We start from the raw sequence: 14,330 nt of genomic DNA on the forward strand, positions 1-14,330 counted from the left end.
GATTGAAGGCTTTAGACTATGCTTGACAACTTAATAATAACATTATTTTAAAAATTCTAATTTACCTCATGAAGGGGGTACTTAATGCCTCCTATCTCTTTAGCATAGCTTAAGGTGGACCCTACTTCCTGAGGGTATGGTCCCTTGGTCAAGTGATTGGGTCGACAGGATTAACTTGATCTCCATTCTCTACCTAGAGATAATTTTCCGAATCTCCCCCCCCCCCGCCTCCACCCTCCATGCAGTTGCTTCATGGCTGCCATGACCTTCTTTTGGGTCCGCCCATCTGGTGGAGTTCTCACCCAGAAAAGCATGACTTTTTTCCTTTTTATTCTTTTCAGATGCTGGCTAGAGCCTACATGTGCTTTTTTGGTCCTCTGGGCTTCCTTATTCTCTAAAGTGCCTCTTCTGACCATGTGGCCGCTTGTCTGCCACGTGGCTGACCTCCATGTCACTTAACTGAATGGCAGGGCCTTCTGTCCTTCGCTGGGCAGCTGGTGAGATTTACAACTTGCTGCCTTGGAGTTTTTCTTTTAAATCAAATAAAAGGGTCTTTAAGCTTCAAACCAAACCAACCAACCAGCCAACAAACCCTCTAAGTTTAAAGTGATGTGGGTGTCCCAAAACAAAACAGGAAGAAAAAAAAAAATCTCTTCGTGTTTTCCAAAATTGAGACTGTGAAACTCAGATTGAATGCAAGTATTTATTGTAATCTCCATAATAATTTCAGTCGGTTCAGCTACTCTTTAAAATCATATCAGTATCAGGCTCAGACTTTAATCACAACCAAGCAATTCACAAGGACACGTTAAGCAACAAAACATGCTTGCTACTTCTCTGAGAAAGCTCCTCCAAACACAGGTACAGTATTCCTGGGAGTTACACGAAACTGTCAGTGTCTCTTGACACACGCAACAGAGAGGACACCACTCCAGAGAGCCAGCTGCGTCTCTTTCCGTGACGTCTTTCTCTTTAAGTTTTAAAGGATGCTGTCGGACATTCTGTTGAACAAGTAAAACTACACACACTTGCAGGACAGAATAAGCTACTTAGACTTTTTATACTATACACTTCCCTTGTGGGTAGCTAGAGACTTTAAAAAAAAAGTATGTTACATCTTTAAAAATACCAATTTGTGGGGACAAAGGTTGAAAATATTTACCAGCAATGTTAGGTACTCCTGAAATCACAGTTTTCTGGATAAATAAATGTAATGTTATGTTTTTTTCATTATTATATATAGCTTGGAAAATATATTTTAGGTTGTTTATTTTTCACATCTTAAATACTACTTATTTTTCTTTGATGATACTAAACTATTTTAAAAATTTATATCTATTTTATAGATATTAGTTTCACTCTGTTTTCAACACCTTGGCCTGAACTTGTTTATGGAAAAAAAAATAACACGACAATATTAGCTGGTTATATTGGCAGGAGAGGGCATATCATGTGTTTTTTATACCTTGTATTAATAATAAACCTTCTCACAGAGAAGAACATAAATACCTTAAATTATATTTCCAACAATAAAAATTCACATTTCATGCTTTAGTGAGACACTTAGGTCAGCTGTAAGGTCGTCCTTAAGAGTCTGGGGTGGAGCCCTTCCGGTAGCTGGACCCCTGGTATGTGCCAAATAGAAAGCTCTTTTGCCATGACAATAGCGTAGCTTTTGCCATCTTCCTGTCCAGTAGAAAAAAGCTGCCAAGTTGCAACTGCAATCCTGAGTGACATCAGAATGACAGCCAATGTGCTTCAGGCCTGGGCACTCAAGGGCCTCAATCTGCAGCCTTGAAGAGCCCCAAGGAGCTCGCATGTTCTCTAGTAGGAGTCCCGATGAAGGCGGCCCTTCTGAGTACAGCTATGTATGTCTATTGCACAGGATTTTATAAGATTCCAAAACAGTGCTTTCTCTCCCCCTTTAACTACTATATACATTTTTCAGATAATTTCAGAGTTTCACTGGGGAATGTGACTTGCAGAGAGTTTCCTTTAGAGGCAGGCTCCTCTCTGTGGCTCCCACTAACCTCATCCACCAACAGGACACTCTCAGAGTCCTGGCCCTGGGAGGAGTCTGAGGTCTCTGAAATTCGCAAAGTTCTCAGCGAGGTGGTGTCTGCTTGGGTCAGGCCCATGCCATGCGGACCTGGAAGCAAATTCCTGCCCCCGAGGCTGCTTTCGGTCAGGTCTGGCAGGTACAGAAGGGTCTGGGACGTGCTGCTGATCTCCTTTAACTCCCGGGAGAGGAAGGAGCGAGAGTGGCCAGACAAGGCGGAAGATGTCCTCCGACTCTCGGAGCAGTGCTGGGCAGAGCCATCTCTGCTAGAACCGCCAATGCGGCAGAAGAGGCATTTGATCTTCTCGATGGCTTTACTGAGCACAGTCTTCCGAAGAAGGATGTAAATCCAGGGGTCCAGGATGGGGTTCACAGAAGCAATCCTGATGGCCTGCAAATCTGGGTTTCTGCTGATGTCTTTCACCACGTTCGGCTGATACAACTGGTTGATGAACACTCGCACCTGCGTAAACGAGAGGCCCACGTTGAGATTTTTCTAATTAGGCAATTTGGCAAAATACTTAAGTGCTCCATTTATCTTTGCAACGTGACGTGATGTAGCTGCTCTCACGTGCGAATGCCTGTTCTACCACAGCAGTTGACACAACAAGCCAGTTACTGTATTTTAAAGGAGACTCATTTTGTAAGCCAATTAACGGTGTAATCGTTACAAAACCTGAGTTGTCTATGCTTTACACCAGAGAAAATGCTTTGTACTTTTGAGAAATCTCTCCTGTCACCCAGGATCACTGGAGAATTGTTATGTTTTCAGCAAGATGGTGTCTGCTTGGGTCTGGCCTGGCTCTCCCGAATAATTACCTGGTGTTACTGTCTCTCAAACCCAGACCTTTCTGTAATCCTTATCTTCAACAGCATTTCTCATTAGAGATAACATTACAGGAAACCCCGAATGCCTCCATCTGCAACACCTCTCCCATCCCTCCTCCAGACGGCCCTAGAAGATTATTTCTCAAGTACATGTCCTGCTGTGCAGTTCAGCTGCTAAGACCTTTTCAAGATAGCGTTTGACAGAATTCACTGACATTCTGTAACTCCAATGAGAAGCAACCCCTTCTCTGGGTTTCTAAAGCCTTTTTAGCCAGTAGCTAAGTACTCCGAGACTGGTGCACAAACAGGGTAGTAAAGATGTCAACTTCCTGTGGTGCAGCGTAAGCTTTGAAGGCAAGAGCCATGTCTGGCAGCCTGTCATGAACGCCCTCTCAGCTTTGTTCTTTGGGAACCTTATTTTGAACAGTTAGAACAGTACTCTTCTCACAGTCGACCACTGACTCAACAATACTCTTCTACCTATCTCATCATTTAACAATGAACGCTTACTGTGTTTGAGGTCTTGTGACAGTTTCTGGGAACCATCAGTTGTGTGAGATGCTCCACGCCACTCGGAGGCAGAGAGCCTTGTATGTAGAGGACAGGGAAGAAAGACCATCCGTCACCACGCAGCAATCACACGGGGTGCAGCTACTGCGCGTGGGCAGGTACGGGAAGAACCCTTCCGGAGAAGCAATAGCATTGGACTTTGATGGAGGAGGGGCAGTCTGTCAGCTTCCCACGGAAGGAAATAAGATTCGGCAGGCAGAGAGAAAGTTCCCTGTGCAGAGTCACGGAAGAGTGAAATGGTATGTCATCCTCTAGGAAAGCCGGATGATTCACTAGAATGAGCCGAGGGAATGTTAGCATTCCTTAGTGGAGAAAGCTCTTGTTACTACTCTCAAGTGTATTCCGAATGTATTGGGGTAAACCTTGCTTGTAAGCCAGGTAAAATGAAGCTTTGAGATCATAATCATGCTTGTGGGAATTATTTTAATCGAAGAAGAAATAAAAAGTGATTCTCATAGTCAGGAAAGAGGGATAAAAGTTTTAGAGGGAGAATGAGCACCCACAAAGAGCCTGTATCACTTAGAAACAAATGCTTGTAACAAGACTTGATGATTTCACTGTCATGGTGTTTGGTGTAATAACTAACGATTCAGGCTATATTGCTTACCAGGAAAGGGCATGGATATGTTAAGAAAAATAGCAATTTGGGTAAAAGATTAAAAAAAAATTAAAGATATATTTTAAAATTAATTTGTAAAATTCAATTTATATGCAACTTATTTCTTGATGATCTAAGCCAATGATACAACTCTATTTCTGTTTCTTCATTGATCCCAGTTAGGCAAATACCTATCAGTCCTTTATTAGAATGTCCCTAGTGTACTTGTCATTGCTTTTCCTCACTGGTTTTGGAAATATATTTGGTTGTAAAACTTGTAAAAAACCTAACCTAAATTTCTGTCTGTTAACAGCTACCCTTCTAGGAGCCACGGAATTGTGAATTCTAAAGATTTTGGAGAAAGGATTATCAACTACAAGTCTTGTAGAATAAAAGAGTCAAATGGACTTCAGATGAAATTCATCTTGTTTTCTTGAGGGCAGATAAGTAAAAATGATGGAGATTAAACAGCAGGGTATGTTTCTAACGATGAAAGAAGTGTTGGGCAGGAACCCACTGGTCGCCCAGTCTGTGGCAGGGTTTGTATGACACTGACAGGCTAAGCCTCTAGAGGGCAGTGTTGCTCTACTCTGGAGCGGCTAGTGCTCTATCTCCTGGGTTGTTTCTTTTTTGCACAGGTATTTTTTCCAGAAGCTTTCAAAACAATCTTGGTTAAGTTTGGACTTTGAATTCTATATATTCACATGTTTTTATACTGGTTGCTTCTCCACCGAAATCTCAAAGGAAACACAGTTTACCTCTGAAAAGAGGAAATTTCTGAACAGTTAAAACAAAAAGCTGTAGCTACTTAAAGGAACCCATGAGGAATTCACATTTTGTTTTCAAATTAAGTCAATGTTGTAAAAAAAAAAAAAAAAAGAATGATGTATTGTTTCATTTTATCTTCAGCCATAATTAAATTTGACAGCTATAAAAGGGAATAAAAATAAGGTGTATATACACACACACACACACACACGCACATATGTATTTAAAGTTATATATAGTTATATATTGGCAGTGATTCTACAGTTCCGAACGTCTTAAGACTGATCAGACAGTAAGCCCAGGAGCACTGGAATAGCACTTGGAGGGGCTCCAATAAAGGGAGAAGGTATGGCTGCAGGAAAGTTGATGGTAGGGTATATGGTAATGTGGTAGAGAGGCCTGCGATGTGTTTCTGGACAAACTTCTCCATCGTTTGGCTGTGGTGTGGTTTGGATCTTTTTGTTGTTATTGTTGTTTGTTGTTGTTGCTTCAAGACAGGGCTTCTCTATGTAGCCCTGGCTGGCCTGGAACCCACAGAGCTCTCCCTGCCTCTACCTCAGGAGTGCTGGGCTTAAAGGTGTGAGCCACCACTCTGAGCTGTGCATACATTCTTACAGTGCTTGAAACAACACCTAGGACCAGCGTGTATTTCATCACCTTACTATTTTCTTATTAACCCACGTGTGGAAACCTGGCCCCTGTAGACTACATGGATAACTGCAGGTAAAACACAGCCTCAGGGTACAGCTGATGGCTGGCATTAAAAACATACTTAAGAGTAACCTGTTTGAAGGGAATGTTGACTTGAATTGTTGAACTCTTGAGTAGACTAATGTAATAACCGACTGTCTGAATTGAGACGCCGTCCGGTAAACGGCAGGCTCTGTCACTGGATTTGAGCATGGGGCTACTTGTTCTGTTCCAAGTACAGGAATTATCTCTGTGTGCTCTGTTATCTTGTTGCCTTGTGAAGAGCTTAGAATTGACACAGCTGTTACTAGGAGTCCTCACCACACCCCTGGAAAACAAATGGCCGAGGAAAATGCCCTTAGCTGAGTGGTGGTATGAGTCTGTATTTCTTGTTACTTCTAGGCCACTAACTGGCCATTCATTACATGCAAGTCACTTAATCCCTACTGGTTAATATCTACATTGCTAATCTATTTTAAACGTTGTTTTGCATTCCTAATTCACAGCTTCCACACTTCAGCTCTAAGGGAGACAAGGTCCTGTTATAGGTAGTCAATAAAAGCCAAGCTTGAGATGTCGGTAAAGATGGTGAGAAGAACTGAAGACTCATTCCCGGCCATCCAGTTAGATACAGTTCTTCATCTGTAGCTGGGGAAACTGAGGAGCAGCGTGGGGTAGGGACATGAGCCACTGAGCTGATTCCAACAAGCTGCTGGGTTTGGCAAAACCTTGTTTTACTGTACTGCTCTGCAGTCCTCCGAGGGCTCCTAAAGGCCTTCCGTTTCACATTATGACTCAAACATTGCTTCTAGGAAGCACAGTTCTTGTAAAACTTGGTCCCATTTTATTTATTTATTTATTTATTTATTTATTTATTAGAAAAGCGATCAATCTCCTTGGTTTTGCTACAGTGGCATCTAAATTAATCACCTCCCTTTTACCTGTGCATTTTGGCTCATGCGATCATTTAATGGTCCCACTTCCAGTTTGCCTCCTACAAAAAAGTGTCCCTGTTTACAGTTTTCATCAGCTTTCATAAGCTGCTGGGGATGCCTTCGTGGACTTTCCAGTAAGCAACCAGAGAAATGCAGGAAACTCTTTCCCTAAGGATGGAAAATTTACCTGACTGAGGCAGAAGATTAATTAATTTGCCATACTACTGGTAGCTCCGAGTAAGAAGAAAAATAAAAAATAAAAAAATAAACAAGCAATAAATATGTCCCTGGCTCCCTGCGTGGGGAGGAAAATAACTTTCCAAATCTGACAGTCTAGTTCTTTAGCCCCGAGGCAAAAGATCTGATTACAACTGTTGTCTCAACATTTGTATTACAACTGCAAAAATAAGCACCAGGGATTAATCCAGCTACAGTACTTAATAGGGTGGCCTTAAGAGTTTCCATTGGTTATATATTCCTAAAGAATGCAAGATATTTATCTTAAGCATGAGTTTTCACTTCTTCAGCGTCGCCTGCATTCGGCAACAGCAGCCACCCAGCCCCGAGAGCAGTTATCAGCAGCAGGAAGGACACAATGACAAGAAACACGCCTCCCCCCAGTGTAGCTTGTGCGATCGTGTATGCGTCCACTTCCTCTATTCCTTGGTTATTACCCACTTGGAGGATTTTGGCAGATTGGGCCCATTCAGCACATCCACAGTGCGGGTCGCAGTCTTTCTCAGCTCTAGCTTTCAAGCTGGGCTCCGTTTTGCAGAACAAATTAAAGTTCACTTTCCAGACTAAAATATCAACCGTTCTGTAAGACTTCATCTAGCCTCTTCTTCCCACAGGTCCAAAAGACAGACACTGGCGTGCTTGCTTTGCAGAGGCAGCCCATCCTCCCTCTGCCTTGTATGTAGCTCTCTGAAAGGCCAAGTCAGCTATAGTTGCTCTACCAGGTAGCCTTCCTAAAGCATTGGAAATGACCTGGTCACTTTCCTTCCCCTCCAATGGGATGAGAACTCAGTTTCACTCTACAATGTTAAAGCGGACTCTTTGCCAGGTCCCTCTGAACCGAAAGCATGTACGCCCAACTGCCTTAACTGTCAGGGAGCTTGCAAAGCTTTAATCTCCAGTATTCCCAGAATATGGGGGCGGGGCTGTAAAAAAACAGCCAAGAAAGACTGTAACCCTGATGGTTTCTTTCCGTTCTTTCAGCAGGCGTTGCATTGTGGGTGATCACACTGGGTTCCTTAGCGCCTTATCACTCATCACAATTGGTCTTTATTTAAACTGCCTCGAGAGAGGAGATTTTGGTAGCCCAAACTCAAGGCTAAAATCAGAAGCTATTCTTTTATTTGATTACTTATTTCTCACGAAGGCAAGCAGCTTTCTGACCACCACGCTCACCCCTTAGCTGAGTCAGTTTCAGCTCTCAAATAGAGATTATTACTTAACATCCTCTACCCAGGACTGACTTTCCACAGTAGTTTTCATTAGCTAGAATGCGATCCACGTGCCAGCTGTGGATCCTCTCACTCTGCAGGCTTTGTCACAAATGGCTCTGAACCCGAGGGCCAGGTTAGCCCATAGAATTGGTGTGAATACTATGTGTGTGCCCCCACAGATGACACAGGAGACTACTTTATTGGTAGCTTCATGTGAACTGTAGAGTCACATGTTCACTTCTAACCAAAACATTTAGGGAGCCTGTGCACCGTTACTAATGGCCTAGCCCTGACTCCTCAGTTCTGTGAAGTGGACGTCCTGTAAATAACAGCTACTTACTTTGTCATTTACTGTCCCATAAAACAGAAGGCAGAGACTAGAGGCCTCAGCTCTTCCCTTCCAGATCTCCCTTTATTTTGAGTTGCCATTACAGACAGTAAAATATATTTATGCGGTTCCAGTGTAACTGAACCCTGTAAATTGCATTAGGTTCTGAGATGGCTTAAAGGCCCTTCTGGTCAGTCATATTTACGTCTGTTTACACACATTGGCAAGGAGCTACTGTATGCTGGCTCTCAGACACCACTAAGTTTTCTTCCATTTACAGTCACTTTTGTAAGAGATAGAAGTATGTCTAAATCAAAGATATTTGGTAGTATTCATAAGAGAAAGAAAAGAATAGTAGCCTGTTTCATTTATTTCTACCTGCTTCCAGTGGACGTAGATGGTACTCTCTTTTTGAATAGGTAGTTTAGTATTTCTAGGAATGCAGTCTTTTGAGAGAGCTCAAAACTAGATAAATTCTAGATAGAGAATTCTGCTGGACCGCTGATTCGTTTCTGGTGCATTGTGTCTCACATGTAAAAGCAGAGATCGTAAGAGGCATTTGTTCCTTTCTGCTTCTAATATTTTAGACATTGCTGATGGCAGCTTTAAAGCCTCTGGTCCTCAAAGATGAAGTGCACCAAGACACCAACAGATGCTCTGCAAAGGGCCAAATTCGAAGTGTTCCAGCAAGACAACTACTACAGTGGCAAGAACTAGAGTCTACATAAAGGAGAAACTGCATTGCTCCTGGTCGTTGAAAGTTAAAGGGCAGTGCACACCTACTAGTCCGTCGTGTTTTCTTAGCTTGCAAAAAGAGTAAGGAACTTGAATTTGAACCATACCCAGTTCAGGAGTCTGTTCAAGGTTTGGGGTGGTAGGCGGTGGAGGGGCTAAGGGAGGCTTGGGGCGGGGGGGGGGGGGAGGGCAGGGAGCAGTGTGAATAGGTCTGCAAGATTATTCTAAGCAAGGCACCCTTACTCCTCTGTGAAGCGAGTCCTTAGGCTTTTAAGCGGAAAAGCATCTCAACTATTCTAACTTTAAAATGCTGCATAATCTAGAAAAAAAAAAAGTCAAAGGCCCGCAGAAATCAAAACGGTTGAACCCGCACTCTATCTCTCTCTCCTAAGGAAATGAATCGCCCTGGGTTTGCAAACACTGGGCCACAGAGTGGAGCGCTAGCGTAAGTAACGCTAGTGAGTTGTCCCCTCCCCCCATCTAATTGATCCCTCCTGAAGGTTCAGGGAAGATGCAAAGCAAAACAGGGCAATAAGGGGAACCTGTCGAGGGAGGGGGCACAGGGGGTTGTCCAGGGGACCTCAGAAGCCTTGCTTTCAGGGAAAGAACCTCAGGGGACCTAGGGGGAAATCACCTGCTGAGTCTCTTTAAGGTCAGGACTTAGAAGGAAAACCAGGCTCTGCTCAGAGAAGCCTTGAAGTGATCCCAGCCCAGAACTGGAGAAAACTCTGCCCCACCCCCCAGGAGTCAAGGAAAAGGAGGGGAGAAGGGAGGCGGATGGATGCAGGAGAGAGGCCCAGTGGGTCCCAGGCTCAAACACTTACCACAAGCGGAATGGAGCAGATGAGCACCACCAGAGAGGTGGCGATGAGTAAGATGACCATCTGGATCTCCGCACCGGCGATGCGCCGGAAGCTCCTGCGGCGGCGAAAGTCGCTGAGGCGCTGCAGGGCTGGGGAGGCCCCAGCGTGGCCCCGACAGGCCACCGAAGCTACCGCGGCGGCGGCGGCCGCATGGTGCTGCTCCGTGCCCAGCGAGGTGCGGCGCATGAACTGGCGGTGCATGCGGAGCAGCGCGCCGCACACCAGCACGTTGCAGAGCACGGTGGCGAGGATGAGGAAGGAGCTGAAGCCGGCGTACATGTAAGAGAAGGCGGCGTAGGCCGTTACGTTGGTGGTCCAGTCGATGAAGCACCAGGTGCCCGGGTACTGCCGCTCGGACCTGCCCAGGCCCATGTTGGGCAGCGCGCAGAACAGCACGTTAGATGCATAGACAGCAAAGAGTGTGAGGCCGGCCAGCCGCTTGTCCACGTAGTGACTGTAGAAGTAGGCGTGGTTGATGGCCAGGTAGCGCTCGATGCTCATGGCACAGATGATGCTGAGACCCGACAGGCCGAAGAAAAGTAGGATGAAGGTGCTATAGTCACACAGTGCCTGGTCTCCGGGCCACTGGCCCTTCATGTATGTGGCGATGGTCACCGGGCTTACCAACAAGGTGCCCAGGAGGTCAGTGACAGCCAGCCCACATACTAGAGTATAAAAGGTCGTCTCCTTCTGCTCCTTGCGCGACTTGCACAGTACTACGATGGCCACCAGATTGCCCACCACCCCGAAGATGAACATCACTGCGGGAATGGTCACCGGGCTGTTCAGCCTCTCCGGAGTGGAGGAGAAGGACGCGTTGACTCCGGGGATGGACATGATGGTGGCGGTCAGTAGTAATACACAGCTTTGGAGCTCACGGTTCGACCTAGGAATGGTATCTAGAGAGAAAGAGGAGAGAGGAGCCATTTACCACTTGCAAGGTGTTCGACCCATGGCCAAAAATGCTGTGTCGCCGAGATAAGGAGAGCAACCAGATCCGACTTCCTCATCGGTAGCTACTCATTAACTGTAGCTACTTAAATTCCCAAGCTCTGGATCCGTTCTGTCAAGAGCACCACTCTGCTGACATTAATATATTTATAAGCTGGTAACTGCATTTCCCGCCTATCCCCACCCCCACCCCCCAATACTCAGCTCATTCCCTCGCCCAGATGAGCAAGACCCTTCTCAAGGGAAAAGTAACTCCCTAGTGATATTCCCCACAGAGTGGATAAAATGCTCATCGAAAGAAGTTATGAACATTTTGGGACATTATGGGACATTCTGTTCTTTGGCTTCCCGGAAGAGCGCCTGACCACTCAAAGATCTACATCCCGACTTACCTGTAGGGTGGGGTTAGGGGCCCTGTGCGCCCCAAGGCTCAGGCCTCAGACGTTCAGGACCTAGCTCCAACCTCAGCCATCAGTTTCTTCCCACGCAGTGAGGAACTTGTGAAGCCTTTGCCACTCTCGGAACCCGGGCTCGGTGGCTGCCAACTTTCCGGAACTGAGGTCAGAGTATCTTGCTTTCAAAAAAGCTTGGAAAGCCAGAGAGGCTAGCGGGGATGGGTCGGTGAAGACCGGTCTGGGGTTTCTTGTTTGATTTACCAACCCCTCCTTCTTTCAAAGGCGAGTCTCAGCTTTGCAGGGCCCGCGCAGGTCCAGTGCGGGAGGTCCCCGTCCAGGTGTGTCGCCGCCACGCGTGCAGGTGGAACGGAGCGTAGGTCCGGGCTCCCTCCTCCCCAGCCGCGGGCTGAACGGACAGCTACCGGAGAAGGCGGCTGCCGCTGAAGCCACTCCTTGGGCTCTGGGGGCGGCGCGGGGTCCACTGGGCCTGGGGCTCTGACCTGAGGCCGTTCATCTTCCCCTCCCGCTGCCGGGTTTCGAGCTTCGCTCTCGGCGACTCCAGCCTCTGAACAAACTTTTCTCCTCCCGCAAGTTTCGCTGAAGGGGGCGGAGACAGTCAGAGCGCGGCCCGGGTTTCCATTGGCTGACCTGGAAAGGGGGCGGGGCTAGACCTCCTCTTGCACCGCCTGGGAGCCCGGTGATGGAGGGCGGGGCGGAGAGGCTGCGGAGAGCTGGAGGGACCTGCTGGGGGTGTCACCCCACTGCGGGTGCAACTTCAGTGCCTTCCCTCCCTGGAAGGTACCGAGGTCCCCCAGATCGAGTCCCCAGGAAACGCCAGCTCGAGCTTCGCCACTCCCGAGCTGGGCATTTAGCGGGAATGATGCTGGGACCTGTGTCTGGTCTAGGTTGCTCTGCGGGTTAGAGTGGGCTAAATTCTCGCGCCTTCCACCCACAGATCAAGCATGTGGGACTTGAGATGTCGGGATAATTGCTTTAGGGCTCTACCCGGGAGCCACAGAGCGGAGAGGAAAAGTGGGTGTGTGGTTGTCCGTGGGTGTGTACGCCTGAGAGCTCCGGGTGGGACTTGGCAGAAGCATGGGTGGACCGGTGAGTAGGTGCCAGGCTTGGGCGGGGAGGCGACGAAGAATCCATCCTCTCACCATAAAAGGAGTTACTTGGCAGTGCCCTAGCTGCGCTCAATAGGGCACCAAAGCGGAGGCAGGGAGGAAGGCGAGCGACACGGAACTGTACCATCTCCTCGCTTAGGTGGCTTTCTTTGGAGATCCGTGGCCCGCAGGCACACCTGAGATTTAGTTGAGGGGGACTCTAACTGTAGGGAGCATTCTTCCTCAGGAAGGCTTCTGAGCTGAGACAAGTGTGAACTGCAGCTTCTGCTTTCCTGTTAAGTTTCTGCTAGCTGTCTTCACCTGCAGGATGAGAAGGGGTTTGAAACTCAAGCAAATAAACAAATTTCCAGGCGTGGCCTCTTTGTTAACTCAGAAAAGGTCTATTTGCCTTCCCCTATTCTTTGGTTTATAGTTTGTTCGGCTTCTTGTTTGATGAGGAGCAATCATTTCTTAATTATCAACTATTCTCCTAAAAAACAGAATTTAAGATCGGAAAACACCAGGGGGCAATTAAAACCGTGTCACTAGATCCTTTAAAAACTACACAATGAGACTGTAGTATGGTTTCCCGAACAATTCAAATTCTTACAAAAAAATCTCACTCCATGCTTTCTCAGCATCTTACCGGGTAACTAGGTGGCTTGAATCTTGTGTGAAACAAGTACATGTAGGTACTCCTCTACTGTTACTTATGGGAGCTGGCTGGAGAGGTGGCTCAGCGGTTAAGAGCACTGACTGCTATTCCAGAGGTTCCCAGTTCAATTCTCAGCAACCACATGGTGGCTCACAACCATCTGTAATAAGACCTGATGCCCTCTTCTGGTGTGTCTGAAGATAGCTACAGTGTACTCACATAAGTAAAATAAACAAATAAATCTTAAAAAAAATCTGCTAAGAATTTATCTGATTCTTCAGTGAGCCTCAGAAACAAACAAACGAGTAGTGAGAGAACCAAGAGCATTTCCGATTTCAACTAACTTCAGCCTGGAGAAGTACTCAGAATTGTGTTTACTTGCATAAGGGAACATGTGGGTATTACATTCAGGGTGCAAGCCTTTTCATCAGGAACATCAGAAGGGAAAGCATTCTTAGCCTATACAAAAAAAAAAATCTGTGGTGACTGTTCATTTTTGAGTCTGCTGCTACCACTGATGTCGTTTTTGGTGTCTGCATGTCCTTTGGATAGTAATCTCTAGAATGGTGTCAGCACAGAACACAAATCAACACCAGAAAAATAAGGACGGAAACTACCCTACACCCCATTCCTTCACTGGCCACACTGCATGATTGGTCACTTTAGCCGGTTGTCAGAAAAACACGAGACGACATTCCCCAGAGCCTGCTAACAAACTCCTTCCCAGTTTCTTTCCTCTTTAAGTTCCTGAAATGAAAAAAGTTAAGACTGGTGTAGTGCAGGCTACAGGAAATAGTTTCAGTCCACACAGATGGCCTTGGGTAAACTAAACATAAAGCAAGCCCAGGCTCACAAAGTTTGTGAAGGGATTGGTTGAGAGGGGAGAAGGGAGAGAGAAGGAGACAAACAGAGAGCTCAGAGGTAAGAGAGGGTTTGGAAAGAGAGTAAGAATGAATTGTATACAGTTATGACATTTCAGAAGAAATTTTAATTAAAAATTGGTGGTATTAATTTTTCATGACCTAAGAGTATATTAAGCTGGGCATAGCGGTACAGACCTGTATTCACAATATTTGAAAGGCTGAGATAGGAAGATTGAGTTTAAGGCTAGTCTGGGCTGTATTATGAGACCTTGCTTAAAAGACACTAAAAACAAGATTATTAAGTATCTTGAAGTATACTATTGGGAAAAATCAGTGTCTATTATTGGATGTATTATTGACTGAGACATTTTCTTGCTAATCTTTTAAACTTTCTTCACATAGCTTTAAGCTGACAGAAAATAAGAATCCAGTTTGGCCGGGAGTGGTGGCGCATGCCTTTAATCCCAGCACTTGGGAGGCAGAGGCAGGTGAATTTCTGAGTTCGAGGCCAGCCTGGTCTACAGAGTGAGTTCCAGGA

The 14,330-nt window shown here is 46.0% G+C and overlaps 1 protein-coding gene across 1 annotated transcript; it reads right to left on the minus strand.

The window, feature by feature from the left end:
* Nucleotides 1-684: 684 nt before the first annotated feature.
* Nucleotides 685-11,736, minus strand: Ptger4 (prostaglandin E receptor 4). The gene is made up of 3 exons (XM_021208744.1): nt 11,166-11,736; nt 9,784-10,721; nt 685-2,522 (listed from the first exon to the last, which is right to left on the minus strand). Exons 2-3 carry the CDS (start codon nt 10,657-10,659, stop codon nt 1,932-1,934), a joined length of 1,467 nt encoding a protein of 488 aa, XP_021064403.1. The 5' UTR covers nt 10,660-10,721; nt 11,166-11,736; the 3' UTR covers nt 685-1,931.
* Nucleotides 11,737-14,330: the final 2,594 nt, after the last annotated feature.

Source organism: Mus pahari, chromosome 11 (assembly GCF_900095145.1).
Source record: "Mus pahari chromosome 11, PAHARI_EIJ_v1.1, whole genome shotgun sequence".
Classification (NCBI taxonomy): domain Eukaryota; kingdom Metazoa; phylum Chordata; class Mammalia; order Rodentia; family Muridae; genus Mus; species Mus pahari.

Excerpts from the sequence above, each read along its gene's own strand:
- Ptger4 (XM_021208744.1), bottom strand. The coding sequence starts at position 10,659 with ATGTCCATCCCCGGAGTCAACGCGTCCTTCTCCTCCACTCCGGAGAGG. Across the intron at positions 2,523-9,783 it reads TCTGCTCCATTCCGCTTGTG|GTGCGAGTGTTCATCAACCA; the intron begins GTAAGTGTTTGA and ends TCGTTTACGCAG.